Source organism: Nycticebus coucang, chromosome 16, assembly GCF_027406575.1.
Source record: "Nycticebus coucang isolate mNycCou1 chromosome 16, mNycCou1.pri, whole genome shotgun sequence".
Lineage (NCBI taxonomy): Eukaryota > Metazoa > Chordata > Mammalia > Primates > Lorisidae > Nycticebus > Nycticebus coucang.
The window spans coordinates 2194101-2221423 of NC_069795.1; the positions used below are offsets into that span (position 1 = coordinate 2194101).

The window sequence follows — 27323 nt, forward strand, 5'->3', positions numbered from 1 at the left end:
ATGGAGGTGATTTTATGTGGGTGCCCACCTTCTCTTCCCCCACCCCACCCCCAGCATGAGCACCAAGGGCCTATGCTGGCCTCTAACCCACCCCATGTCTTCCCACCACAGTTGGAGGCTGTTGTGTTGGACCCACCATGAGCAGCCTGCCCTCAGCCCCCACTCCCCTCCATGGCTCCCTCCACCCAGATCAGCACCCGTGGCCTCCACCCAGCACCTCCTGATGCCTGCATGCTGGATTGTGGGCATGCACCCATCCACCCTCACTTGCGGCCCACCTCATTCTGGGCTTGATGGGCCCCTCCAGTCCCCACCCTGACTCCTCCCCAGGACCCCCAGTGGGTATGGGCTCCTACACATACCCTGTTAGCTCTGTCTACAGAGGGGAGGACTGAGGCCCAGGAGGACACAGCCCTCAGCCAGAAACGCTGACCCTATGCGAGCAGACAAGGGCCTGACATACCATGTCCTCAGGAGAGAGGGTGGCTGGTGGCAGCTGAAACTGGCAGGAGCTGAGGCAATCTCCTCAGAACTGAGTCTTAACCCGAGTGTGTTGCAGACAAAACTAGGCCACAGCCTGCTGTGCAACCAGGGCCAGGAGGAACTGGAGATCCCCCAGCACAGCCTCTTGGCCAGATTCTGTGGGCTACACCCCCAGGCTCCCAACTGTGTCCTTCCTGGCCTCAGTCTGAGGTTGCTCAGCTAAGACCCTCCCATTTTCCACCACATGTGCAGGAGCAGAGGGAGCCCCAAGTCCTGGGGACACCATGGGTACTGCTCTTATTCTCTTGCCCGGGTGATTCTTAAGACCAGCAGGATGGGAAGGTCTGCCCTCAGCCTGCAGGACTCTGCTGGCATCAATAATGGCCGTCCCTTTGGAAGCACCACCGTGGCACACTCCTGGGGGGACTTGGGTCTGGTCAAGTGGAATGAGAGAAGCAGCAGGGCTCTCACAGGGAACTGTTCCAGGTGCTCAAGGAAGATACAGGTGCCAGGGTTTCTCAGGTGTGACCCCCACAACCCCCGTGGCACTTTCTACAGAGCACTGGCCAAGACATGAGAACAACCTGGGAGAGGATTGGGGCTCAGAGCAGGGGTGACAGCTCGCCTACTGGCCTCCACACACCCCTGTGTAAGACCTTGCCCACCATCAGGGTGCCAGGTGCTAGGCTAGTTGGTCTGAGCTAGCTTGGAGTTGGATCTAGACCGGACATGTTAGGAGATGGGAGACATGTGGCTCTACGTGTGGGTGTTTCCTGCCAGGTTTCCCCAAGGTATCTATCTGCTCATCTCTGAGTCCCACCCTTTCAGCACACACGCACACATGAGTGCACACATATGCGTCCTCATGTGCACACCATACACTTGTGTGGCCACAACTTTGCATTCCCGATGGGTGCACACTGCCTCCCAGGACTGCCCAGTGGAGCTCAGTCCACAACCCCCAGGGGGGATGGACCTGTCAGTAAGTTGTCATCTTGGCTGCCTGCCCTCCCCCAGCATCTCCTGGGAAGCGGCTCAGAGTCAGCTGCCAGCCCACAGGTCTGAAACTCAGCAGGGCTGACTCTGGGGGACACTTGGGGTCAGACGTGAGGGCATGGGAACCAGGCTCAAACTTCCAAGATCTGAAGTGAGACCATGGCCCTCCTGCCCCTTGGAGAAAGGGAGAGGCTGAGGTCACCCTACAGAGGATCACACCTGGCTGGTCCTGGAGAAGGACTGTGGCCCCAATGGGCTCATGTTCCTGGGCCCGGCCCAGCCCTGGGGGCAGAGGGCCTTCACCATCCCTAGAAGTTCAGAAGCTGAGCTTGCCAGAGGCTGTCAGACTCCACAGAGTGAGTTTATTCTAGAAAAGGTGACGAGTGCTGCTCAGCTGTGGTGGCAGTGTTGGCAGGTCACAGTGAGGTCTGGGGGTGGTAAACACAGCCCCTTCTTGACACAGAGACTCGGGCACTGGCAGCCTGGAAGCCCTTGGACAAGTGATGGTGAGGTCCACCCACAGATAGAGAAGCTGAGGGCCCTACAGGTGCCAAGGATGGGGCTGCAGAGACCAAACACCACCAGCCCATGTCCCCTGGGTGGGAAGGTGGTGCCACATGGGTTTCTGTCCTTGGAGGAGGACAGCAGGCTGGCTTACAGAAGCCCCAGAGGCCTGGGGAGAAACAGGGCAGACAGGGGCCACGAGAGCTCCAAGCCGGGCTGAGCAGGCCCCTCGCACTTGCCTGCAGGTCCCAGGCATAGCAGCCCAGGCCCAAACAGCTACAGCCTTGGTGCCAGGGACTGGGACTTGCATGGAGGATTAGGAAGCCCAGAGGCAGTGGATGCTGGGCACAGGCAGGTGCAGGGTGCAGGCAGGCAGGTGCAGGACGTGGGTGGGCACTGGGCACGGGCAGGCAGGCATGTGGCCTCAGAAGCCCTTGTCGATACTCAGGGTGCGGCGGGTCACGTGCTCCAGCTCCCCAGACACATAGTCAGCCAGGCTGATGTGGTAGTGCGCCAGCATCTTCAGCATGAGCCGCAGGTTCAGCCACCACTGCTCCCGGGGCATGCGGTGCCTGGGTTCGGGGGCCAGGGGTCAGGGTTCGGGCAGCTCCTCGGGCACCCCCTAACGCTGCACACCTTCCCTCTCCACACCTTCCCTCTCCATGTGTCAGTGTCAGGGCGTCCAGGGCTCAGAAGAGGGCTCAGGAGGGCTCAGAGGGCTGCCTGCCCTCTGTTGGCCATGCCACATGCTGCCCCGAAACAGAGAGAAGACCTGGCCAACCCTGCTCTGGACCCCGGGTGTGGGTGGGGCCAGGCCTGGTCCCTTCCCCCAGGGAGGTCTGCCAGCCCCTCGGCCTCTAATCCTCCAAGTGACTTCAGTGGAACTTACTCGAAGTCGGTGTCATTCTTGAGCTCTGTGACGGGGCTAAAAGCCACAGCCTTCTTCTGCAGGCCAATCACACAAGCCGAGTCTGGGGCGTTGGCAAACACCCGTCCTATGGACACAGGCACATGGTGGCCCCTGAGGCTGGCACCATGCCCAGGCCCCTTGGAGGGCACTGTCAGGCCTTGGGACCACCCTCCCCTGACATACCTTTGCGGTAGACGGCCCTCAGCTTCTCCGACATCCAGAGCATGGCCTTTACCCCCAGCTTGGTCCCGTAGTTCCGGTCAAAGGGGGTGGGAGCACCGCCCTGGAAATAGGCAAAGCCATGTTTCAGTGGTAGCTGGGGCTGCCCAGGCCTAGGCCCAGCCCCAACACTGATGGGGTGTCTGTCAGGGTGACCTTAGCCGTTCCCTTGCTCCAAGGGGCAGGAGGAGCCACACGTGTCATGCCAGGACCACGTGCTGACCCTTTTGGGCAGCTTCAGGACACCAGTACCTCTTGGATCCCCCAGCCTGAGAGCCGCCTCCAGAGGCCAGCAGAAGCCATCTCAGCTGTCCTGTCCCATTGTGGGCCACCACGAGCCTCCCGTCAGGGAAACCTCGCTGCTCCTCCTAGCTCACAAAATCCCCAACGCAGGCTGCCTGCAGCCACCTGGAGGCCAGTGTGGCCATGGGAGCATGCCATAGACTGGGCTGCCCCTCAGGGCTGAGGCGCTCAGCTCAGGGGCTGAATCCTGCCCTGCCCCTTCCTAGAGGTGAGGCCTCAGCGAAGAGGCCTCGGTGTCCTGCCCTGTGAAGGTTAAGACAGGCACACACCATCCAGGGTGCGAGAGAGGTGAGCAGCCAGGAGGGCCTGATGTAAACATACCTCTGCGCACATGTGCACATGGTCAGCAAGGGGCCATCCTCCTAGGACCCCTGGCCTGGGCACAGGGCCCCACCCTTGCCTTGCACTCCCGAGGTACCTGCTGCAGGTGGCCCAGGACATTGGTCCTGCAGTCAAAGACGCCCTTGCCCTCAGATGAGTACAGGTTGTACAGGAACTCCGTGGTGTAGTGCTCGTGACACTTCTCATTCCTGGGTGGGCCAGCCCCAGTCAGGCGGGGTCCCCGCTGTACCACGCCCCCAGGTCCCATCTGGCCTTTCCCTGCCCAGTGCCCTCAGTGGCCCTCCCCTGTCCTCGGGGACCCAAGGAGCCGCCCAACTCCAGGGACCCCATGTGCCCTCACCGGAGCACCAGACCCCTCTGGATATCCGTCTTCATCTTCTCCGTCATGTGCTCCACGTTGACCTGCGGGGATAGCAGGGGCCCGAGGAGCTGAGGGAGAGGCCAGACACACGACAGGCGGACAGTAGGAGCCTGGGGGGCCTGGGTGGGGCAAGTTGGGGAGGGGCACAAACCCCTGCCAAGGGACCGGGTATCTCAGGAGGGGCCTGGGCAGCCCCACCAGGTGGTCTGAGCAACACAGGGGCCGGGCTCACCTTCAAGTCGTGGATGTTGAAAGGGTCCTCGAACACATAGGCAGCATCAGCCCCCACGGCGATGCCCGTCACAGTGGCCAAGTAGCCACAGTAGCCCCCCATGGTCTCCACGATGAACACGCGGCGCTTGGTCCCTGAAGCTGACTGCTTGATCCGGTCACAGCTCTGGGGGCCGAAAGGGTTAGGTCCTCCATGTGCCCACCCTCCCCAGTATGTCACAGATGCTATCACACTGCAGAGACCTATGTCTCTCCAGAGACAGCCTCAGGTTTGACTGAGGAATGGGAGGTGGCGGCTCTCACACTGCACAAACCCAGGGAGCTGGCAGCACCAGGCCCACCTCCTGCCCAGCCCCACAGAGTCAGGAATTCTGCATGACACGATTCTACTCCCCGGACAACGGACCTGCCTGGAGACATTCGGTTGTCACAGAGGGGGCAGGTGCCCAGTATGTGGCAGGCAGAGGAGGGACCCTCTATCTGAGCCCCATCACCTCATCTGTCACCAGGGGTGGCCCCAACACTGGGGAGGCACACACATAAACAAAAGCTGCCCGCAGATGCCAGTGGTGACATGATGTGTAATGATTATAACCAAACAGTTCAGGGCATGAAAAGGAAACCAAAGATGGAAGATTAAATTAAGAAAAGGTAAATAAAACATGCTGAGAAGGTTATGGGGACACGAGCCTGAGGCCAAGACCTGGACACGGAGGGGAGGGGTCACTGGCAGCACCTGCCAAATGGTCAGTGCCTTCTGCGGGCCAAGGGCAGTCACGCAGGCAGCGCAAAACGGGAGGCGCACCAAGGAATGTGGGCAAATGTGGGACAAAGATGGTCTCCAAAAGATACACAACTGGCCATAAACGTACAGAAGGATGTGCGACTCCACCAGAAACCAGAGCTGCACTGACGATGGCACCACCATCCCCGCAGTGGGGCAGACACCGGACCTGCCGCCTGGGCCGTGCTGTGCCCCGCCACCTGCTGCCGCCCCCACCCATGCCCACACCTCCATGGCAGCGTTGACGGCGGTGTCGGAGCCCAGGCTGAAGTCGGTGCCTGGCACGTTGTTGCTGATGGTGGCCGGGATGACGCACATGACGATGCACAGCTCCTCGTAGCGCCCGCGCGCCTCCACCAGCTGCAGCACCCCCTCGTAGGCCTGCAAGGTGAACGCTCTGTCCTCTCCTGCTGCCTCATGCCCTGTGCCGGGCAGGACCCATCCACTCCATCCCCCAAGGCGGGGCCAAGCAGCCCATCAGCCTGTGTGTAAGGGCACCTTCCAGGGAAATTGGACTCTAGCCAAGGACCAGAGAGGGTCCCCACCTGCCCCCACCCCAGGCCAATTCATGCAGTGGACTCAGCTGGAGGGAACACAAAGGAATGGTATTTATTGCAGGGCACTGGCCAGCCAAGACAGGACATCATGTAAGTGATGTCCTCTGTACCTTAGAGCTCTGCCTCCTCTCAGTCCTCCTCTCCTACACCACCCTCCTCTGCTTCCCCAGTACCCAGGTAGTTTAAATCTTGTGACGCTTTCAGAAGGTAACCCCCACCCCCAATGAAAACACCACACTTAAAAAAACACTGACCCTCATGGCCCCTGCATGAGGGCAGCTGACACATGGGATTTTGGTAAGAGTCCCTCAGTGGCCCCAGGGCGAGGGGAGGCATCTCAGGCCCCCTTGTCCCCTGCGGCCAGCCCTCACCTCAAACCCACCGATGACCAGCAGGGCGTGGATGCTGTAGGTGCGGATGTTTTCCACAATCGACTCCATGTGTCCCTTGGGCAGCGTTCTGCAGTCAGAGACATGACAGTGTGAAGACAGCTTCGCAGGACACACGCCACATCGCGTCTGATCATGAACTAGCACATCTTGGCCACAGCAGAGCACTCATCAGCCACCGAGACGCCTGGGCGCTGCTCAGCATCCTCACGAGGCCCCAGCCAGGTGCTGGGCAATCCCTCCCTGCTGAGGCCCTGCCTGTGGGCATCTCTTCCTGCCCGAGGCGTCTCTGACACATGGCAGCAGGAAGGGACAACATCCAGACCTTGGAACCTCACAGGCTTGGAATAGTGCAACTTCCCCCAGTCACACGGTGGCTCCCCATGCCCAACCCAGGGGGAGTTTCAGGCCAATCCAGAGACCATCAGGCCCTGGGATGGACTCCATCAGACCAGCCCCCAGCCAGAGCAACAGTGCAGGCAGGAACACCAGCCTCTGCCCTGGCTTCCCTGGCTTCCCCACCACACAGCGCTTTCCCTGCACTGGTGACCAGGAGGTCCCAGCAGGATAGTGTGAAGTCCACTCCGGGCAGGCCACCAACCAAAAGAGGGGCTGAGCTCAGGGCCACTGGGCTGGTCTCCCCTTGCTGCTCTCAGCCCATGGGGCCTAGAGATTGCCCCAGGTCCTCCTGCCCCCAGCTGCCTTCGCCCACCAGCTCACCTCTTGGTCCCTAGCATGGAACCACCACGCCCCAGCCAGCCAGCCACATCGTGCCAGCCCACTTCCTGCACCTGTCAGGAGGAAGCATGGCATCAGGGGATGGGTGAGGCCCTCACCAACTCCTCTCAGGCAGGCCAGCCTGTGCTCAGGGTGGGGCTTCTCCAGACCCTCCACATTGCAAGCCCCATGTCCTCATGTGTCTGTGACAATGGAGAGGCAGGCTACCAACAAGCCAGACAAGCACGTTTGAGCCTCCGGAGGTGGCCTCAGTTACCGCCACACCTACCTGACCCTTGGCCAGGCCTTCAAAGCCATCATGCACAACATACACCGTGTGGCCCTGGGAAATACCAGTCCGCACTGCTGAGCGCACAGCCGCGTTCATGCCAGCCGCCGGGGCCCCCACATTCAGGATGGCCAGGGAGAAGTTGGTCTGCAGAGGAGAGAGGAGAGAAGAGCATAGGGCATAGGCCTGGGGCAGGGACCTCTGACCTACACGAGAGGCCGGCAACCCCACAGGCTCTGAAAAAGGGGGCAGGTTCTTCTGCCAGTCTGGGCCCACCCCCATGCCACCTACCCTGGGAGTAATACGGGTATCTGTCCTATTAATTCCAGAAGATTCTGGTAAAGAGCAAATGAGACATGGTGCGAGCCTGCCACACTGAAGGCCAAGTGCACAGGCAGAGGGAGCGCCCACCTGTCAAGCTAGGCAGGTGGTCCGCAGCGTGGGGCTGAGCCAGCATCAGCGCTCACTGCAAGGCGTTTGGTCACCATTGTCCTTAGGGGCCAGGGAGTGGCACGGCCACAGCAAGGACGGTAGCCCTAGCTGTCCTGTTTTCTGGCAGCCACATTAAGAAAGCGCAGCAGAACAGTGATATTCCCTTAGAACCACAGTTAACTTTGCCCAGTACATCCAAACTGCTGCGGCTTCATGTGGGATGCGTTAGTCGCCACGTGTCACCTTCATTTCCCACACTGGGTCTTTGGAACCTGGTACGTGCCTGGCACATACAACATGCCCCACCCTGGAGCAGCCACGTTGTCAGTGTTCCGGTCACATGCAGCTGGTGGCTTGCCAAGCCTCATGGGCCTGGTGGGGGCTGGAGACGGTCAGTCCTAGTGCCCCAGAACCAGCCACTCATGGACACTACTTTGCTCTACCATGGAGGGTACTGCCCACTCCAGAAAGCTTTGGGTATAAATAGGGACACTAAAAAGATGACCACCGACAAGGTGACAAGCACCCAGGCTGGCTATGCTGTCTTCCACCAGGCTCCACAGCTCTGGCCCCAGGACAGCTTCCACATCTCCTCGAGCTGCAACCCCACTGGCCAGGACTGTCCATAGGCTCCTTTCCCTATCCTCCAGACTTTAGAAACAGCATTTTCTTCATGCCCATCTTAGATACCGTTGGCTGGGGTCTTCAGCTATTGGAGGACATTTCATAAACACGGGCTCCTTGCTCTTCTGAGTTAACTCTGTGAGCCTCACTTCAGCTCCCTCTGCTGTTTGAGAAGTACAGCAAGCATGCCACCAGGCTCCTTGGGCCTGCAGCCATGCTGGAACCTGAGCCCACACTGAGAGGAACCCTGACCCTCAGCCCATGACCCAGACACCAGACAGGAGAGCAGGGTCTATGGCCCAGCCAGGGTAGGTGGCAGTTTGCACAAAAACAGGGCCACGGTGCTGCCCCCACTGCCTCACCTTGTCCTTGGAGAGCTTCTGGTGGGCAAGGAGCTTGTAAATGTTCCAGTTGTTCTCGAAACTCCTGGAAAGAAAGCGGGTCGTGCCATGCGCAGCCTCAGCCCTATTGTACGCAACTATGTGGCTCAGCACAGGGCCAGCTCCTAGCCTCAGGTCAGCACCAGCAGAGCCTGAGAAGCCAGCACAGGGCACTGAGCATGTGGCCGTGAGATCAGCCAAGGAGGAGCGGGCACCCATGCAGCCAGCATCCCATTGTCACCACCCCCAGCTGGTGCCTTCACAGGTGTGGGATCCACGTGGTGTGAGGCTACAGCACCCCATACAGCAAAGTGCACAGCCCGGCAGTGGCAGGAGCACAGAGAAGAAAACCAGGTATCAGATGCAGCCTGCCCTGGCCTGTCCATGGGGGCACCAGCCAGGTGGCACCCATGCCACCAGGGACTGAAACCCAGACATCTGCTGAACTTTCTGTTCCTGCCTCAACCCACGGCTTCCCACCATCCTCACCACGCCCAGTCCCGCGTGCTACGCACTGTCCTGTGTTGCCTTTCCTGGGCCTCTGGCCATGTCATGCCTATACCCTGGTCCTGCAGCGGGTGGTGGCATCCAGCCTACAGCCCCCACCTCCCACGGCCAGGGCCGTGGCCCCTGCACAGCACAGGCTACAGACGTGCTCTGTGCCCTCTGCCTTGACTTTTTCCTCAGAGCGCCATCTGGAGGGGTCTTAGAGGAGGGATGGGCCCTGAGGCTCCCCACATCCCTCAGAAGAGATGTCCCCAAAGCACAGGTACGAGCCCGCGTGGCCTCACCTGCCGCGGAGCTGGATGGCCTCGTCAAACCTCTTGTTGTCCATGGCTTTCTGCACCTCCTTGGTCTTGAAACAGAGAAGCCAAGAGTACAGGCTGGCAGGGGCCCAGACACCTGGTAGGCCCAAAGAGGGCAGATCTGGCCAACACCCCCTGATCCTGTCCCAGGCCTGGTAGCCTCTCACAGGAGTCAGTGACCATGGCACCCCTTGGATTCCCTAGCCACCTCGGCTCCCACAGCTCTGACACCTGGGGTGTGTTCCCACATCCCACAGGGGCCCACGTACTGGGCAGACCACCGTGGAAGCACACCCCCAGAGTGCACAGGCCTGGGAGAGCGGGGAGGGCTTACCATCTGCACACACTCCATGAGGGGCAGCCGCACTGACTGGTTCCCAGAGAGGCTGACCACGCAGGCCGGCGTGTCGGGTGAGGCCTCTAGCAGCGCCATCACAGCCTCCACACCCATCTTGCTGCTCTGTTGGGGGAGTGGCTGGGCTAAGGCCTGTGCAGCCCATCCCACTGTAAGCCAGGTACCCAATGTTCACAGCTCCCCACATGCACGCATGCACACACAAGATCACACCTGGCCAGGCCGGCACGGCTCCTGTGAGGGTCAGCATCCCCACGTGGAGTGGAGCCCCATCCAGCTATGCATTCCATCCGGGGTGAGCACATGGTTAGCCTACTCCTTACCCCCTCCCCACACATGAATAGCGGGTCAGAGCAACACCCCACCTACCAAGACTCGGTCAAAGGCTGAGGGGGTCCCTCCTCTCTGCACGTGGCCCAGCACGGTCACACGTGTGTCATAGCCCAGCCTCTGCACCACCAGCTGCATGTTGGGGGGAGAGCAGGACAAGGTCAGGGCTGTTGCCCGCCCCACTGCAGGGTTTCAGGTGTCAGCCCCCAGGAACCCCTGTGCAGTGTCTGAGTGTACGTAGATGGGATTCCCTTTGCGTGTGCATGGGAGGTGGGGGGTGGTTCCTGTGGCCTAGCCCCCTCTGATCAGTCTCCCCTGTTCCTGCAGCTCAGGGCCGCAGTGGACAGAAGAATCACACAGGGGCTGGCTCCTGGGGGAGGGGCCAGGAGCCCAGGATTCAGGGGCAGAGGTCACTGGGGGAAGGACTCCTCAAGAGGCCAGTTGCCTGGAATGAATCCAGTGTGTCAGTGGACACCCCTGTCACTGAGGGGCTGGCTGGACTAGGCAGCTGGGCCCAGTCACTGGGATGTGAGGGGACTGGGGGGGCCCCAGGACAGGAGTGGGCCTGGAAACTAAAGTGTCCACCCAGTGACTGGGCCCCCAGGCCCACACTCACATCCTTCACATAGCCAGAAGAGATGGGCTTCCCATGACGGTCAATGGCGCCCTCCGCAATGATGATGATGTTTAGTCGGGACCCTCGGCTCCGAGTCTGGGTCAAAGACACCACAGGGCTCAGCTACCAAGCTGGGAATACTTACCCTGGACATGGCCACCAGATGTTAGGTAGCCTCCTAAGGGTCCAGAGCCTGGGCGAGAGCCCTGTGCCTGGAGCCCAGGAAAGTGGGATTAGGCCCCCACCCTGCAGGAGGAGAGGAGACCCCAAGGACACAGGTAGAGCTGAGGCTGGGCCACAGGACCCCACGCCATTCTGGGAAGCAAGGGGACAGCACAGGACACGCCTGGGACTCGGGCCCTTGTGGTGCAGGTGAGGCCTTCCAGGCGGTCCTGATGGGTACATCAGCAGCACACACTGAGCCCTGCAGAACTCCCTGGGATTTAAAGCCCTGCCTCTTGTTTATTCCTCCAGTGATTTAATTTGATCTGTCTACATGCCATGTGTGTGACCACAGTGGCCACAGAGCCTGACAGAGAGATGGGGCGGAGTAGGTGCAGGGGCGTGGTGGGAGTGGAGGGCTGCCTGGAGGGGGTGGTGCTGCTGCTAGTCAGGTCAGACACCCAGAAACTGGGCTACAGGTGAGCAGGAGAGCCGGCACCTCCCTCCTCGACACAAGCTAGGTAACCAGCGAGACAGAGAGGAACACCTGCATGTTACGGGGGAAACTGAGGATCTCACGGGACTGGCCTGAGGGCCTTACACAGAGAGGAAAAGGACCAGGCGGGCCAACCCTACCTTGGGAGGCCCAAGTCTGAGTCCCCAGCAGGAAGCCAAGGCCAAAGTCGGCCAGACGGTCCCACCAGAGTCCACTCCCCCTGGCTATGCAGCCTGGACCCCTGGCCAGGACCTCCGGGAAGCCTTGCCCCTTTCTCCACTAGGGAAGGTCCCAAAAGCTGTGACCCCAGCCCCTTCCACCCCTGACAGGGCCACACAGCCATAGGGAGGTGGAAGAGCTGGTGTCTGGCCTTGGGTGGCAGAGGGACATTCTGCCAGTCCAGTCCCACTGCCTGCCCCCAGCAGAGGATCAGAGCCAGAGCCCCTGGGGCCCCAGGCTCACCCTGCCCTGTGGGCTGGGCAGGGGATGGCACGAGGGACTCCATGGCCCCTGCCCACCCCAAGCCTCTGCCTGGCTGAGGAGCCAACCTGTCCTAGTTGGGGAGGAGGGTCTCAGGGTCCACAGGGCAGTGCTAGTCTGTCCGTGCCAGAGCCCCCACCTCTAGCCAAGGCTCCTCCCCTCTAGGGGTATGGACACCTCAAGGGGCCCTTGGCCTCCCAGCTGCCTCTCCCATCTCTGTCCACTTCCCACTTTGGCATGGGAACTTTAGCCCACTTATCTTCCCAGCTAAAAACCCACTGCTGGTCCCCGACCTGCCCTCAGGGAAGCAAAATCCTTCACACGGGGGGCCATGTGGGACCCACCCCTCCTCACCAGGCCAGAGTCTTGGCCACTCTTCTCACCAGGCCACCATTCCTGGTAAGCCAGATTTACCGTGCTCCCCTCACTGACCCCACCTCCCCAGAGGTGAGCCTGGACAAAGGCAGAGTGTCCCTCTCTGCCTCCTCTGCCCACCAGGGACAGGATCACAGGCACCTCCCTCGACCAGTCCTGTAGCTCTCCCACCACTGCTGGGTGCTGCACAGGGTACCACAGCCTCTACTGCACCAGCAAATGAAATCCCAGGACGCCACCACAGCCACACGGCCACCGCAGCCCACACTAACCTCACCCAGCCTCTCACACATGAAGTTCTCCCAACCGTCTTCGGGCGGTGCCTCTGGGATGAACAGCCAGTCGGCCCCTGAGGCCAGCGCAGATACCAGCGCCAGGTACCTGGAGAGCCAGAGGCCACCTGCTCAGGACCTGCCCCAGGAGGCCCCACTCTGCACTGCTCCTTCTGTGCCTCCAGCCCCACCCCCATACCTCAAAGCTGACTGGGGCACCCACTCACCCGCAGTGCCGGCCCATCACCTCCAACACGAAGGTCCGCTGGTGGCTGCGATGGAACAGGCAGAGGCGTCAGTGCCGAGGCTCCCAGGAGCTTCCTACTGGCCACATGGCCACGCTAGCCCTGCCCCAGTGATACAGTGGACAGAGGTGCTGGCAGACAACACCCCACTTCTCTTCACGCCCAGACCCACCCAGTATCTGGGCTAAGATGCCTCAGGCTCCCCATCAGCCGCCAGGCAGGTTCTAACTGATGTGCTCCAAGGGCAAGTGCCACAGGTGTAGCCCAGGCCTGCCCATCTCGTAGCTCCCTGCTGCCTGGTGGAGGGGAACTGACCCCTACTATGTGCCTCCCCAGTGAGGGGCAAAGGATGGAGTGATGCTGATAGTGCCACCACCACCAGCATCCACGGCCCTTCAGAGTGCCTGCTCTGAGGCCAGGGATGCAGAGCTGGCCAGGCCAGCAGGGCTGCGCTCACCTCTGGGCAGTGGTGGTGATGGCGTCGATGACCTCCATAATGCGGTGGAGGGCCGAGTCAGTGCCGATGGTCATGTCGGTGCCACAGAAGTCGTTGTCAATGGACCCTACCAGCCCCACGATGTTCAGGTGTGAGTAGGTCTGAGCCGTGGTCTCTGAGATCTTACCTGGGCATGGGGAGCAGGAAGGCTGGGCTGAGTTGCCCCATAGGACAAGACTCTCCCATCACCCCCTGCACTGGCCCAGGCAGGAACAGGGCCAGGGGTTCTAAGCTCAGCCACCTCCCCCCCAGGTCCCCACTGGTGCCAAGCATAGACTCATGACCCCAGTGGAACCCCAGGGACCTTGGGGAGTGACCACATCCTCATCTTTTGGTCTACCACACTTTCTGAGCAGTGACCTCAGGATATTACATTACCTGAATTTTAACTATACTTTTGCAAACTGGGTCAGTCTATACCCATGTCCAGAATCTCTCAGGCACCAATTACATGCAGGATCTGTCCACAAGGCATCCTTGCCAACATGGGGCATGGGCTGGGTTCCCTTGAGCTCAAACGCTGAGCTTCTTTCCCTGGTCAACTGGCCCAAGTCTCCTGAGCCATCCAGGCTTGCCGTGGCAAGGGCACTCTCCGGGGGCCAGTGGACAGACAGCACCCCACCTGCCTCAGCAGACCCAGGCTCCCACCTCCCTGGTCCTGCAGCATAAGGCACTCCTGCAAGGGCTCCCACAGACCCACCTTCCCCCACCAGTGTCTCCAGCAGGCCGCCCCACTCGCTGCGGAAGATATCAGCTCCCGTGAGACTGCCGTCCCCACCAATGACACACAGGTTGGTGATGCCACGTTGTACCAGGTTGTAGGCCGCCGCCAGGCGTCCCTCCCGAGTCATGAAGGCTTTGCAGCGGGCACTGCCTATGACAGTGCCACCCTGCACAGGAGAGACAGGGCCTTCAGACAGGCCAACAGGGTAGAAGGTCCCCAGGGCACCAGAGAGATCCCAGCACTGGGCAGCAGGGGGACTGGGGGACCCCTCTGAAATGCAGGGTGCTCCCAAGCAGATGTCCCCACCTCCTGGGCCTTCCTCTCCCAATAGAAGATGAGAAAGGGGAGACTAGGGCACAGAGTTCCAACAGGGAATGGAGCAGGAAGGCCCTGGGACCTGAACAGCACCACGCACACCCTCCCACACACCAACACACACACATACACACAGAGTCACACTCACATACATACACACACACACGTCACACACACACGCTGGCCATATATGGCCAGGGCCCCCAGGGCTGTGAGTCACAGCAGCCCCAGGTGGGGTCACATGTTCCCTGGAGTCAGCTCCAGCCCTAGGGCTCCCTGAGGACCCTGGACACAACACATGTCTCAGGCTGATGTGTTCTGGTGGACAAATGCCCATTTCCCCATTGCTCCTGAGCCCTGCCAGGCTGGGTCTGGGCCTGGGCCTGGGCCATCCTGCGACCCGTCTCCCTCTGAGCCCTGGAAATACCACCCCAGAGGCAGAGCCAAGTCCTCCCCACGCCCTCCCAGCTGTCCTGGTCCACACCACCTTGTCGCAGGCCTGGACCCTGCCTGGGTTCCCTAAGGCCTCCTGGACGACCCCATGATCCCCAACCCAGTGTCCCCAAGGAAGCCACATAACACATCAGCCTGGAGCTGAGCCCCTGAGGGGCGGGGTGCGTGTGTCTGGCATCTGTGTTTGTGTCTGCATGTATGATATGTCTCTGCGTCAGTCTCTGTGTGTGTGTGCTGTGTGTGGGGGTGTCTCTGTGTGTGTGTGCCGTGGGGGGTGTCTCTGTGTGTGTGTGCTGTGGGGGATGTCTCTATGTGTGGTGTATGTGTCTGTGTGTGTGTGTGCTGTGTGCTGTGGTATATGTGTCTCTGTGTGTATGTGTGTGGTGTACGTGTCTCTGTGTGTATGTGTGTGTGTGCCGTGGGGGGTGTCTCTGTGTGTGTGTGCTGTGGGGGATGTCTCTATGTGTGGTGTATGTGTCTCTCTGTGTGTGTGCTGTGTCTGGTGTGTGTGCTGTGTGCTGTGGTGTACGTGTCTCTGTGTGTATGTGTGTGGTGTACGTGTCTCTGTGTGTGTGTGCTGTGGTGTATGTGTCTGTGTGTGCTGTGTGCTATGGTGTACATGTCTCTGTATATCAGTGTCCCCACACACACCACATGTCATGTAGCGGGCAGGGCTCACCAGCTGGATGATGTTGGAGACGCTGAGCCAGTCAGCTTGCTTGATGTTCTCACCTCCTTCCACAAGGCCCTCGTAGCCCTGAAATAAGAGGGGCAGGCATGACACAGGGGCCCCACAGCTGTGGCCAAAGTCCCAGTGGCAGGAAGCAGGCCCAGGGTCCTCACTGCAAGCCTATGTGGCCCAGGCATCCCGCCCTTGGCACAGATGGCGAGTCTGCACATGGGCATGACCACTCAGCAGCCTGACTGGGCCCCCAGCACCGCACCAGGATCAATACAGCCAAGACCAGCACCCAGAAGACCCCAGAGGAACCGGCTCTGAGGTCCTGCCTCCTGATGGCACCACTGGCTTAGATCTGCCTGTTTCAATGTGGAAATGACACACTGGTCCCTGTTCCTGGCTTCTCACTCTCCCCCATCTGTGGACCTCTCACCTCTGCAGCTGTGAGTACCCATGCGTCACCAACTGCCTGCTGCCGATAGACACCAGTGAGGTCTCCGATTTATAGAGATTAGAAATTGGAGGCCAGACACAGTAGCTCACACCCATAATCCCAGCACTCTGGGAGGCCAAGGCAGGTGGATTTCGTGAGCTCAGGGATTCGAGACCAGCCTGAGCAAGAGCAAGACCCCATCTCTACCAAAAGTGGAAAATCTAACCAGATGTGGTAGTGACACCTGTAGTTCCAGCTATTCGGGAGGCTAAGGCAAGATCTCTTGAGACCAAGAGTTTGATGTTACCGTGAGCTATGATGCCATAGCTCTCTACCCAGAGCAACAGAGTAAGACTCTATCTCAGAAGAAGGAAAGGGAAAGGGAAGGAACTGAGCTGCAAAGAACACATGAGTTCCTATAGGGACATGCATGTTTCAGGCAGGCCCAGTAGCCACGAGAGCACCATCACTGGCCCTGTCCACAGCCCTCAAAGTATAGGTGGCGAGCTCCTCACTCGCTCCGCATCCCCATAGTGCTGGGCAGCACTGGTCTTCTGTCCTGGCACTATGGGTCAGCCCTTATAGCAGCTCTAACCTGAATAGTCCTGTGACATCTGCCACTGGCCATCTGGACAGCCTTTGTGCCATGTGCCTGCTTCCCTGCTGCGTGGCCACCCCTTCCCTACGGTCTGGAGCTCTCACCCAGCCTGGACAAAGGGTGTGTGTGGTGCAGGAGGATGGAGCCATGAGAAAGGCAGAAGGGTGGCCTCCTCCAGGCAGCACCCCAGGCCCTCAGGGCATGACCAGCCAGGGGCAGACCGCAGTCCTAAGCTGCTCCCTCCCCAGCTGGACAATGAAGCCCTGGGGTAGGCAGAGGCAGCGCACACACTGGGCACAGGAGGGTCTGGAGCAGGACATGGCAGTCCCGTAGCCCACCACATGCAGCCGAGTTACTGGGGCAGGTGCCTCCCCACCAGGAGAATATTCTTGGGGCTATAGGAGAGCAGAGGCTCCCATCTGAGGAACAAGGGGCTGCTGCCTCTGACTCGGGCCCCCATACCCCACATCCCGTCAGGCATGATTAAAACAGGAAAATGATTCCAAAACCCACAGCTCTGCCTGGCTGGACCAGTGGCTACAAAGCACAGAGACCCTCTGCACTGCCCAGCACCTGCCACAGAGCCAGTGTCAGCCTAGACCCTGAACCACTGGGCGGAGGAACAGGTGGGCGTGGTCAGCCCAGCCTTCCGGGTCCAGAGAACAGCCAGTCCCCAGTGATGTGGCTGGGTCTGCTGGAATCAGTCTCACAGACACAACCCTCCTTCCTGTCCTTGGAACCGCCTAGAATGCCCCTGCACACCTCCTCCACTTTGTGCCACCTCTCCTCCGAGGCCCAACTCACCTCTCTCCCACACACTCCCAGGCTGGGCCTCCTCCTCCAGGACTGTGAAAACTGCTTTGCAAGGTGGCATCAGCATTTGTACCCTACTATCTCCACAAGGAAGAGACTGGTGTCCCCACTGAAGGAGACTCATGCTGGAGCTCAGAGACTGGTGCACCAAATGTGGCACTTTGCCACAATGGTCTCTCTGACCCTCCCCTGCCACCAGCTGAACACAGGGCAAGCTGTCCTCTGAAGCTCCCTTATCTGTCTCAAGTCCTGACCCATCAAAGAAGACAATGACCTTGCACCCTTCCCTGAGTCCTCATTAACTGAACCCATGTTCAGGAAGAAAGCTGGAGTCTGTAAACACACCTTTGTCACAGACCTTTGTCACAAACCGTTGTCTGCTCTGCAGCCCAAGACTTTGTCCCAGGCCATTGTATGTCCTTCCAGCCCATTGAACTCCCCTGGAAATCATTTACTTCCCTAAACGACCTGCACTCTCACCTGCTCTGCCCTAGAAGGAGGCCATGGGACCAGCTGAGCCCCACTGTGCGGCAGGGCACCCGCACTGATGAGTTCCTGGGTCTTTTCTCCTGTTATCGATAATCTGCTTCTCATGGGCTGATTTTTCAGTGAACCTCCAAAGGGCAAAAGGGACGTTTCCCTTTGTTCCCTTTGGCCCCTGCACCAGAATGCGTCACCTCAACTGTGCCTCTCGACATACTATCTCTCTGAGCTAAAGGCCAGAAGAAGCGGGTGCAGGCAGCTCTCTGCCCGCCTCTGTGTACCTAAAGGCAGGACTGGGAATTATAAAGGCCCTTCTGCCCTCCCGCTTCCCCACTTGAAGATAGGGCAGCAGAGACCGTGGGGAGTTGAGCGTCCTGTCAGCACCCCAGTCGACCTGCTTGTGCTCCCACCTTCCTGCACCTCAAACTGCTCCCCTCTGCCCTGTGGCTTCTCTGGAGCTGGTGAGACCTTAGATTAGAAGGACTGCACACCACTGCCTGGACACCCTCACAGGTGCCATGACGGGCAGATAACTTGGCGTTCTCTCTTGGTAATCACATCTCATGGCAGGACTCTGTCCCACTCCCAACTAGGCAGGATAGAGGAAAATCACGTCTGCCCCGCCTTCACCACCCAACAGGAGGCACCAGAAGTGGAGGAGGTGCAGCTACCCAGACACACCTGCGGCAGGTGCCCAGCCTCAGGGTATAGGACTGGGACCCACCCCGCAGGGCGGGGCCCAGCTGCCTCCCTTGCCTGCCTGCCGAGCGCTAGGTGCCTGCACAGACTGCTCCCTCCTTCCTCCCTTCAGTCATCCATCCACATCAACGGCCACCTCCGGAGAGCCCAGGGCTGGGTGTGGACCCGCCTTGTAACCCAGGGAGACGGCACAGGCAGAGGGCCCGGAGGCAGGAGCACCAGACCGGGGTGGGGGGGAGCTGCTACATTTTGTATAAAAAGTGATAACAAAATAACAAAAGGCCACCAGAAAACCACAAGACAATGTAAGGAATCCCACAGGCCTATGTGTGTGAGTGTGCGCCTATAAACGCACTGGCTGGAGGGTCAGCCCCAAATCCACAACAGGGAATGGGGGTGAGGCAAGGGGGTGTCCCATGTGGTGGTCACAGAACAAACTGGTCTGCTGGTGCTCCTCTCCGTGTCATTCATACGCAGGAGGGTGTGGAGGTGCAGGAGGGCTGCGGTCAAGGAACCACTGGTGGAGGCGCCAGGCCCCTCAGGGGAGTGACCAAAGACACACCGCAGAACCAGGAGCAGGTGGAGGGCCTGGCCTCTCACACTGCCACGTCCATCATGTCTGGACCGGCCTCCAGGGGACCCTCCTCCCCAGACCCAGGCCTCTGCGGTTGAACACTGACCAAGTTGCTGTGGGACAGGGTTCCCTGTCCCCTCCCACACTCTCCCCTTGCTGCACTGCTGTCCTCCCCCGAACCCCCACGCCAGAACCTGCAGCCTTTGCACCTCAGCTGGCTGGTTCCCTGGACAGCAGGTCTCACAGCCCCAGACCATGTGCACCCACGACTCGACAGGGCCACTCAAAGGCTTTCAGGGTGACCCACAAAGAACAGACAAGGCAGAACACAGTCCACAGAGGCCTTACCTCGTAGATGAGGAAGACTTTGGCACCCACGTAAATGCCCATCCGTGTCACAGCCCTGACGGCAGCGTTCATACCTGTGAGGAAGGCAAGGCACAACCTGTCAGTGTGGGTGCCCAGGCCCTAGAGGACCCTCCCTGTCTCAGAGGGCCCAGGAGGCCCTGGAGGACCCTCCCCATCTCAGAGGGTCCAGGAGGTCCTGGAGGACCCTCTCCGTCTTAGAAGGTCCGGGAGGCCCTGGAGGACCCTCCCGTCTCAGGGGGTCCAAGAGGCCCTGGAAGACCCTGTCTTAGAAAGTCTGGGAGGCCCTGGAGTACCCTTCCCATTTCAGAGGGTCCAGGAGGCCCTGGAGGACCCTCCCCGTCTCAGAGGGTCCAAAAGGCCCTAGAGGACCCTCCCCGTCTCAGAGGGCCCAGGAGGCCCCTCCCCGTCTCAGGGGGCCCAGGAGGCCCTGGAGACACCCCGCCCCTGTCACGGGGCACCGAGCCAGGACACACAAAGACCAGCCTGTGTCACCAGTGGAGCCTTAGGGGGAGCCTCACCACTCCAGGGTTCAGCTCTGAGTACTGGGAAATCAGGGGCCCCCAGGTTTAAGCAGTAACATCCCCACAGGGAGTGTGGAGACAGGTGTCTGGTCCTACTCCACACCCACACTGCCCCAGCCTCACAGACCCAGGGCCAGGCCCTGACCTGAGAGGATGTGAAGCAGGGGCTTGGCTCCAAGATGAACAGTGGGGCAGGTGGAGGGAGGTGACCCACAAATCCACCATCACCTCTGCCACAGACATCTGGAGGGTAAGGGCCACTCGGAAAGCAGCTCCAGGCTCTGAGAAAAGAGCACGTGGGGCCACATACTCAAGGGATACCCCTATCCTCCCCACGGCTGCAGGCAGGGTGGCTGCAGGGAACTCCCACCCCCAGCCTGAAGGTAACAGTGATGCACCAGCCTCAGGTGGGTCACCCCCTGTACCCTGTCCCCTAGCACGGGCTCCCAGGATTGTGGTCACAAAAAGAGCCTGTCCATGGTGGCAGCAGCCCTTGGGTTCCTGGGGAGCACTGGTGAGCAGCAGGCAGGGGACGCTGCCCACAGCTCAGAACAGGGCTGACATCAGGGGGAGCAAAGACGTCTGTGGCCCTAGCCAAGGGCGCTCCTCTGAGCAGGGTCTGTGGCCTGGGCACAGACAGGCCTGAGCTGGCTCCTCCTGCCTCTCTCCCTACGGCCCTGCCCAGAGCCTAGAGCACACATGCATCCTGCCATCTGTCCCTAAACCTCAAGAAAGCTTTGCCCTGCAGGAGGCCATGCCCTCCAGAAGTCCCTGCTCTCCTGAACCCCTGAGCTCTGGAAACTGGTGGTGCTGCTCTGGCGGGGCATCTGTGGATGTGACAGCAGGTGCCATAAGTGATGTGTTCTGTACTCTGTGACAGATGTGACCTGAAAGAGCTAATCTTCAAGAAGGATCCCAAGAGGCTGACTGGGCTGAATTTACAAGAGCCTAGCAGCCATTTGCTGACGAGTGTCACAGACTTGCTCTGAGTTCCCCCAAAACACCAATCTTTTTTTTTGAGACAGAGTCTCACTTTGTCACCCTGGGTAGAGTGCCATGTCATCACAGCAACCTCAAACTCTTGGGCTCAAGTGATTCTCTTGCCTCAGCCTCCCAAGTAGCTAGGACTACAGGCGCCTGCCATTAACGCCCAGCTAGTTTTTTTTTTGTTTGTTTGTTTGTTTGTTTTTCTTAGAGACAAGGTCTCATTCTGGCATGAGCTCAGGCAATCCACCTGTCTCAGCCTCCCAGAGTGCTGGGTTTACAGGTGTAAGCCACAGTGCCCGGCCCCAAAATGCCAATCTTTTTAACTTTGGGGACTCAGCCAGAGCTCACCTGCCTCCCTCAATCAGAGGTTGGCTGATGGAGAACCAGGTGGGCTCCACCAGGAAGCCCAAGTCTCCCTCCCACCTGCTCTCTGAGCTACCTTTGCTCTATCCCAGGCTGCATCTCTGCAAACCCTTCACTGCAATAAAATCTTTCTTTCAATAAAGAACATTTGTTGGCAACATGGAACCACAGTGAGAAGCTGAGTGACCTTGATCCTGGTTACCCCATAAACTTCCAGGTCCACAGCTAAAGCTGTGCCTGGGGCTAAGATGACGCCCAGGGCCTGAGGAGGAGCCCAGGAATACAGCCTGCCCTGGGCCAGTGCTCTGCACAGAGCTCCCACAGGGCAGCTGGGGCCCTGACCACCATGCATGCATTACAGACCATAAACCAAGGACCTAGCCAAGAGTGAGAGGCTTGCTGGCACCCCAGCAGGAAGGACAGGGTCAGGCTCAGCAAGTGGCCCTCTCTACCTCCCAGCAGCCTGGGCTCCCTAGCCAGCAGGCACCCATCCAGGAGGGGGCACCCAGACATCAGGGTGGGCAGAGCGTGGGAACCTAGAGCTGCCCACACTTGGGGCTTGCACACTTGACTCAGGCAAGCAGATCCTCATTTCTAAAGAAGCAGCACAAGTCTCACATGCCCCAAGCAGATGGAAGTGGGGGTGCTAAGACTGAAGTTAGGGAACGGGAGCCCTGTGAGGACCCCCGCACACACACCCAGACAGCCACGCTGCCCTAGGAACCCAGAAAGCCAAGCCAACCACGGAGCTTGGGGATCCTGCTGCCTGAGGTCAGGTGTGCAAGGCTGCACTGCAGGCTGCAGGCTGCTCCAGTGCCCACCCCTCCCCACCACTGAGTAGGGCAATGAGGGAGATCTATCCAGCCAGAGCCAGGAGGCTAAGCCTCCTGCCCCTGCCCTGGCTGGGGTTCAAGTCCCACCTCTGACAGGAAGGATGGAGCCAGCAGCTCGGGACAGGGCGAGGAGAGAGGGCACTAGGGGAGACCCAGGCCCAGTGTCTGATCCCGAGGTCTCTCTGGTAACCCCTGCTCTGGGCGAAGTCCATGTACTGTTGGGCAGGCCAGGTCATGCCATGCCACCAGCCAGCTTGGTGCACTTGTTAGAGCCCTGATTTAGGGTACAGCTGGCACTTGACCTGGCTCCCCAGGGACCTCAGGACACACTGCAAAATAAAACCTGCTTAGACACCCAGGACAATAAAGCCACCAAGACCCACCAGAACAAAGTGGCTGCGTCACATGAAAACACTGGATTTTAGGGTGAGACGTGTCTCAGCCACAAGCCCTACAACCTGAAGGTGAGGGTTTCTGCCAACCAAATGGGAAGCTGCATCCTGCAAAAGGCCTTTTCCATGCCCTTTAATCTGCTTTTCTCCCTCAAAATGACCCTGAGCAGCATCACCAACAGCTCCAGGTCAGAAGAGTAGGCAGGAGTGTGGATGGGCCCCATCTCCGGGGGCCAGAGGCTGCTGTCTCCAGGACAGAGGGGTGTGAGGAAACTGATGTCCAAGGGGGGAGTGCTGACTCCTACAAGGACTTTCCTCCCAATCAGCTCCCAAAAAACAAAGCGCCATGCAAGACAGCAGTAACCACGATATGGTGCCAGGTTTAAGACCAGTGAAACCATGGAAACACAGATACCGGGTGCACGGGCACAGGAGGCTGAGGAGTGGACAGGGGGTCCTCTCCCACAACACCAGGACATGGCCAGGCCACGTGTTATGTAGGAATGAGGCCAGCCACCAGAAGAAATGGCCAGGGGTATTAACAGTGCCCACACCAGGGGCGAGCCTGAAGGGTAGAAACAGGTGGGCCATGCTGTGTTTTAAGTCTTGTTACTTTGCACAAATTATTCTAACAAAATAGACATTCTTGAACTACGACTGCCTTCCCTCAAGTCGACAACACAGACTCCTGGCCCACAGGCAGGGGAGACTCAGAACCATAGAGGACAGGACTTCTGGGCTGGCCGAAAGCAACCTGCAATGATGTCCTTCTTACAGAAGGGGAAACTGAGGAGCAAGAGAAGTACTTGCCTCTAATCCCAGGGCTGGTCAACACTGGCCCCGTCAGGACACAGCAGGTAGTGGCCAGGCCACCCTCTTGTAAGGTTGGATGGTTTTCACACATTCCAACAGATGCACAGTCTCCATCTGGGAGGAAGGTGCCCTCTGGGTCCCCAACCCCTGCTGCTGTCAAGCCTAGCTGGCACAGGAGAGCACATGTGGGGCTGTGTGCCCCCCCTCTCCGGTCCTAACAAAGTGGTAGAGAACCCCAGAAGGGAACAGCACCCAGTGTCTCCAGCTAGGCCGCAGGGGCGGAACCAGACAGCACCCACAGGCTATTTTCAGAGCTTAAAAAACAGAAAGGCCCAGGTCTACCCAGAACACCAGCTCACCCCTCCCACAGTACAATGACAACTGGCCCCTGAATCTTCCTCCCTGCATCAGCCCCAGCCCAGAACCAGGTAAGTTTGTGGAGTCCCCTCCCCTGGCCGAAAACCACTACATCCCGCACCGACAGATCCGAGGGTGCACCTGCAAGAGGCCCTGAGGACAGAGAAGGCCAAGAGCCCAGCTGGGAGGCACCAGCCGGTACGTGACCGAAACACCCAGCTGCAGCCACAAAGTGCTGCCCTCTCCATGTGAGGCACCAGGGCCGGCTGGCCAGTGGGGTCCCCCAACTCAATCAGGCTTTGCCCCCACCAGGCCTTTGCCCCCACTAGGCCCTCCTGCCCGCACTTGCAGCACTCTTACTGGGGATCAGGAGGCCCCCATCTCTCTCTGGACCATCCACCAGCATCTGAAATGCTTGCCACTCACCCTGGATGTCCCTTCCCCATGGTCTGAAAACCACTCACCAGACTGGGCCCTGCCAGACGGGGCCCCACACGCCTATCAAAATGCACATCTGTTACCCACCCCAACCCTCAGATGCTGCTGTCTCCATTCTGCTGATGAGGAGCCTGGGGGGGGACCTCCTCTGCTTCAGGGGGCCACAAGGTGCACAGGTGGGGTCTGGCTCCCTGATCTCACCAAGGAAGTACCCCTCTGCTGGGGAGGAGGGTCCAGCCCTCCCAGGAAGTGTCTGCCCTCCAGATGCCCAGCCTTTCCTGCAGGCTAATTTCACAGGATAATGCTTCTGGAGCTCACCCTCACAGCCCACTGAGCCCTGCAACAGGCCCTCTCCTGCCCCCCTGTGCAGACGCCAGCACAGTCCAGGCCCAGAGGGTGCAGCCCAGCCTGAAAGAGGCCCCTGCAGGCTGCCAACATGTCCTGCCTTCCTGGGCTTATACCCTGGTCAGAGCCACTTTCCTCCTTCCTCTCCCACTTCTAGGTAGGAAGAGCAGGACGAGTGTCTTCATCTTCTGTTTTCTGAACTCTCTATAAGGAAATAGACTAGGCCTAGCCGCACAGTCTGAGGGTGCTGCTTCCCGCCCCCCCTCACTCGCCTACCCTCCCCCCGCAAAGGCCACCTGATGGCCTGGGTGGTGTTCAGGTGCCACAAGGGACACCTGCAGACACAGAGGCACTGGAGACCAGCAGTCAGAACCAGGCCACCAGGAGGGAGGACTTCAGGGAGGACAGACCCCAAGGCCAGACCCCCATCCAGCTCTGCCTCGCTCCCAGCAGCAAGATCCTCTGGGCAGGTCACCACCATTTGGGGCCTCCCCTGCACAGCCAGGTGACTACAGGACTTCGCTGGAGAAAACTCCCTAAGCCCCATCCTGCTCTCCTCCCCGCCCTGCCCTCTACGCCAGAGGAATGGTCGGAGTTGCCCTGGGCGCGCCCGCCCCGGCAGGCACCAAGTCCCGGAAGCAGGAGGGCTGGGGACGGGCTGGCCTTCCCTCCTCCCCCTGCCCCCTCGCTCCCTCCCTCCCCGCGGAGGTTGGGGAAGCACGGGGTCCCCGGGAGAGTTCGGCAGAAGGTCAGGACTCCCGGGGTCGGACGCACTCCTGGCGACCTCAGCTCAGAGCGGCCTCCGGGAAACAGGCGCCCTGACACGTGTACGAGAGCCCAAGGCGGCAGAGAGCAGGCAGCCCGGAACCGCCGCGAGCCGAGTCCCTGCCCCGCGGGCCGCGCAGACACACCCCCGGCGGACCGCGGAGCGCGGGCGGGGCGCGGGGAGGCCGTGGCGGACCGCACGTACGTCGGCCACCAGGGCGCGCGGGCGGAGTCCTGGGACGGGGCTGGGAGGCGCAGCGCCGGCGGCGGGATGGGGCTGGCCCTGCGGCCGCAGTCCCAGGCGATGGCTGGCGGCGCTCCCCGAGGGGTCGAACCCGGGCTGAAACCCCCAGCCGCCCGCCCACCTTGTGCGTCACCGCCGCTGGTGAGCACGCCAATGGCCTTGCCGGCCGCCGACATCCGCAGCTTCTCCAGGTCCGCGGTGGCCATGGCGGTGGCCGAAAGCCGGGTCCGCGCTGGCTCTCCCGCCGCCGCTCCGCACCCGCGGCCGCTGTAGCCGGGTCCCCGCCCCGCGCCTCTGCGCGCCCCGCCCCGTCCGGCCCCGCCCCCGCCCGGCCGCGGAGCCGCGATTGGCCGACAGCGCGGGGGGAGGAGCGAGGATAGCGGCGGGGGCGGGGACTGCGCTGGGGCCCCACGCAGCCCTCGGAAGTGCCCGCGCGCGGGAAGGCCCCTCCCGAGCTCCCCCAGGGCTCCCCCAGGGCTCTGGAGCGCTCGGGGCCTGATCCCGGCTAGTGGGGAACCCGCGACCTCGGCCCGACGTGGCCATCTATTTTGCTTCCGTTTCTAAACCTGTTTAGTTTATCAAATGCGTCACGTCGATGGAATCTTTTCGTCGTGGTCCAGGTGCTGTTACGGGAAACTTGTACCAAAATCTACCAGTCGAATTTGAAAACGACTTGGCCCAGTGGTAACTAGACCTCATCGAGGCCAGCCCAGTGGTAGCTGGACCTCGGCGAGGCAGCCCAGCGCTCCCCTGAGTCGGTGCTGCCTGCCCTAGGGCCCCCTGAGATAGCACCGGAGGGGACTTTGAGCCTGGAACCGAAGCGCAGTGCTGAAGACCTTTGAAAATGGGTGACCGGCTTGGAGTGAAGAGGGCTCTGCCTTCCTCAGCGGGAAGTGACAGCCTCGGAACAGGGGTCTGCCACCCGCCTGGGCAAAGCCAGTACAGACGGGCTCTGCCCAAAGAAGTCCCAAGTTGACCGAGAACTTTGGCCTCATTTTAATGTAGACGATCAGCCCAAGGTTGGAGACCAGGATGTAGGAAGAAGCAAGGGGTGGGATGGGCCTCTCTGCTGCAGCCCAGATTCCCGTTCTTAAACTTTCTCTCTCCCTCAAAAAGCTCAAGCTCCGCGTCTGGGAGCCAATGTGGCTACTTCAGAACCGACACCGGCTGCCTTTTGTTCAGCCAACCACCCCCCATGAAGTCTTACCTGTATAAATTCTCTTTTCCATCTCATGCCAATTTCTGTTCATTAGGGGGTTCAAGAACTACAGCCTCAGTAACATCTCTGCTAACTAGAAGCGGCTCTGCAAAAATTTTTAGCTATAGACCCAGGTCTCTTTTAACTTTGTTTCAAAGAAGTTCTTGCAGTAGGCCATCACTGCCCCTCCTCCCATTCCGGGCCCCTCTGAGATGGTCTCGCTGCCTTAGCCAGTGCTGAAATGGGGCTGCTGGTGGACACAAGTCTGCATTCACTTATTCATTCTCAAACCCTTGGGGAACTTCCCCAACTGGCAGCATGTGGGGTGAGCAGTTCTACTTATGCAAAGTAAAAATAAATTCCTAAGCACCCCGCTGACTGAGTGAACCCCCTCTTAGCCATGGAGACCCCGGAGGGGTCCTGAAATCCTGAATTCCCAGCCATGAGGGAAGGAGAGGCAGATGTCCCCAACAACCGACCAGCACTAATGCCAACAGAGACCATAAGACTCAGAACAGAGACTGTGTCGATAGTACAGTAGATTTATAAACAGGCCGGAGGCCGTGCCAGGCAAGGGCAAAGTCACACACCCTACACTTAACATACTTAAACAAACCGGCTCACACCTTTAATCCCAGCACTCTGGCAGGCCAGGGCAGGAGGATGGCTTGAGGTCAGGAGTTTGGGACCAGCCTCCGCAAAATAGCAAAACCCACCTATACAAAAAATTTAGAAAATTAGCCAGGCTTCATGGCTGGCACCTGTAGTCCCAG

General features: G+C 59.9%; 1 protein-coding gene across 2 annotated transcripts; it reads right to left on the reverse strand.

The window, feature by feature from the left end:
* Positions 1–1999: 1999 nt before the first annotated feature.
* Positions 2000–25643, reverse strand: PFKL (phosphofructokinase, liver type). Of its 2 annotated transcripts, XM_053564325.1 has the most exons (23): positions 24086–24601; positions 23201–23365; positions 19274–19347; positions 15326–15403; positions 13855–14044; positions 13116–13281; positions 12641–12685; positions 12414–12522; positions 10629–10724; positions 10052–10144; positions 9662–9787; positions 9313–9377; positions 8504–8567; positions 7086–7232; positions 6800–6870; positions 6062–6149; positions 5362–5514; positions 4351–4515; positions 4098–4159; positions 3834–3945; positions 3077–3176; positions 2873–2978; positions 2000–2555 (listed from the first exon to the last, which is right to left on the reverse strand). In XM_053564325.1, exons 1-23 carry the CDS (start codon positions 24111–24113, stop codon positions 2408–2410), a joined length of 2451 nt encoding a protein of 816 aa, XP_053420300.1. In that variant the 5' UTR covers positions 24114–24601; the 3' UTR covers positions 2000–2407. The 2 variants fall into 2 exon arrangements, with proteins under 2 accessions (XP_053420300.1, XP_053420301.1); XM_053564326.1 differs by lacking the exons at positions 23201–23365; positions 24086–24601 and adding an exon at positions 25474–25643.
* Between the last annotated feature and the right edge of the window lie 1680 nt (positions 25644–27323).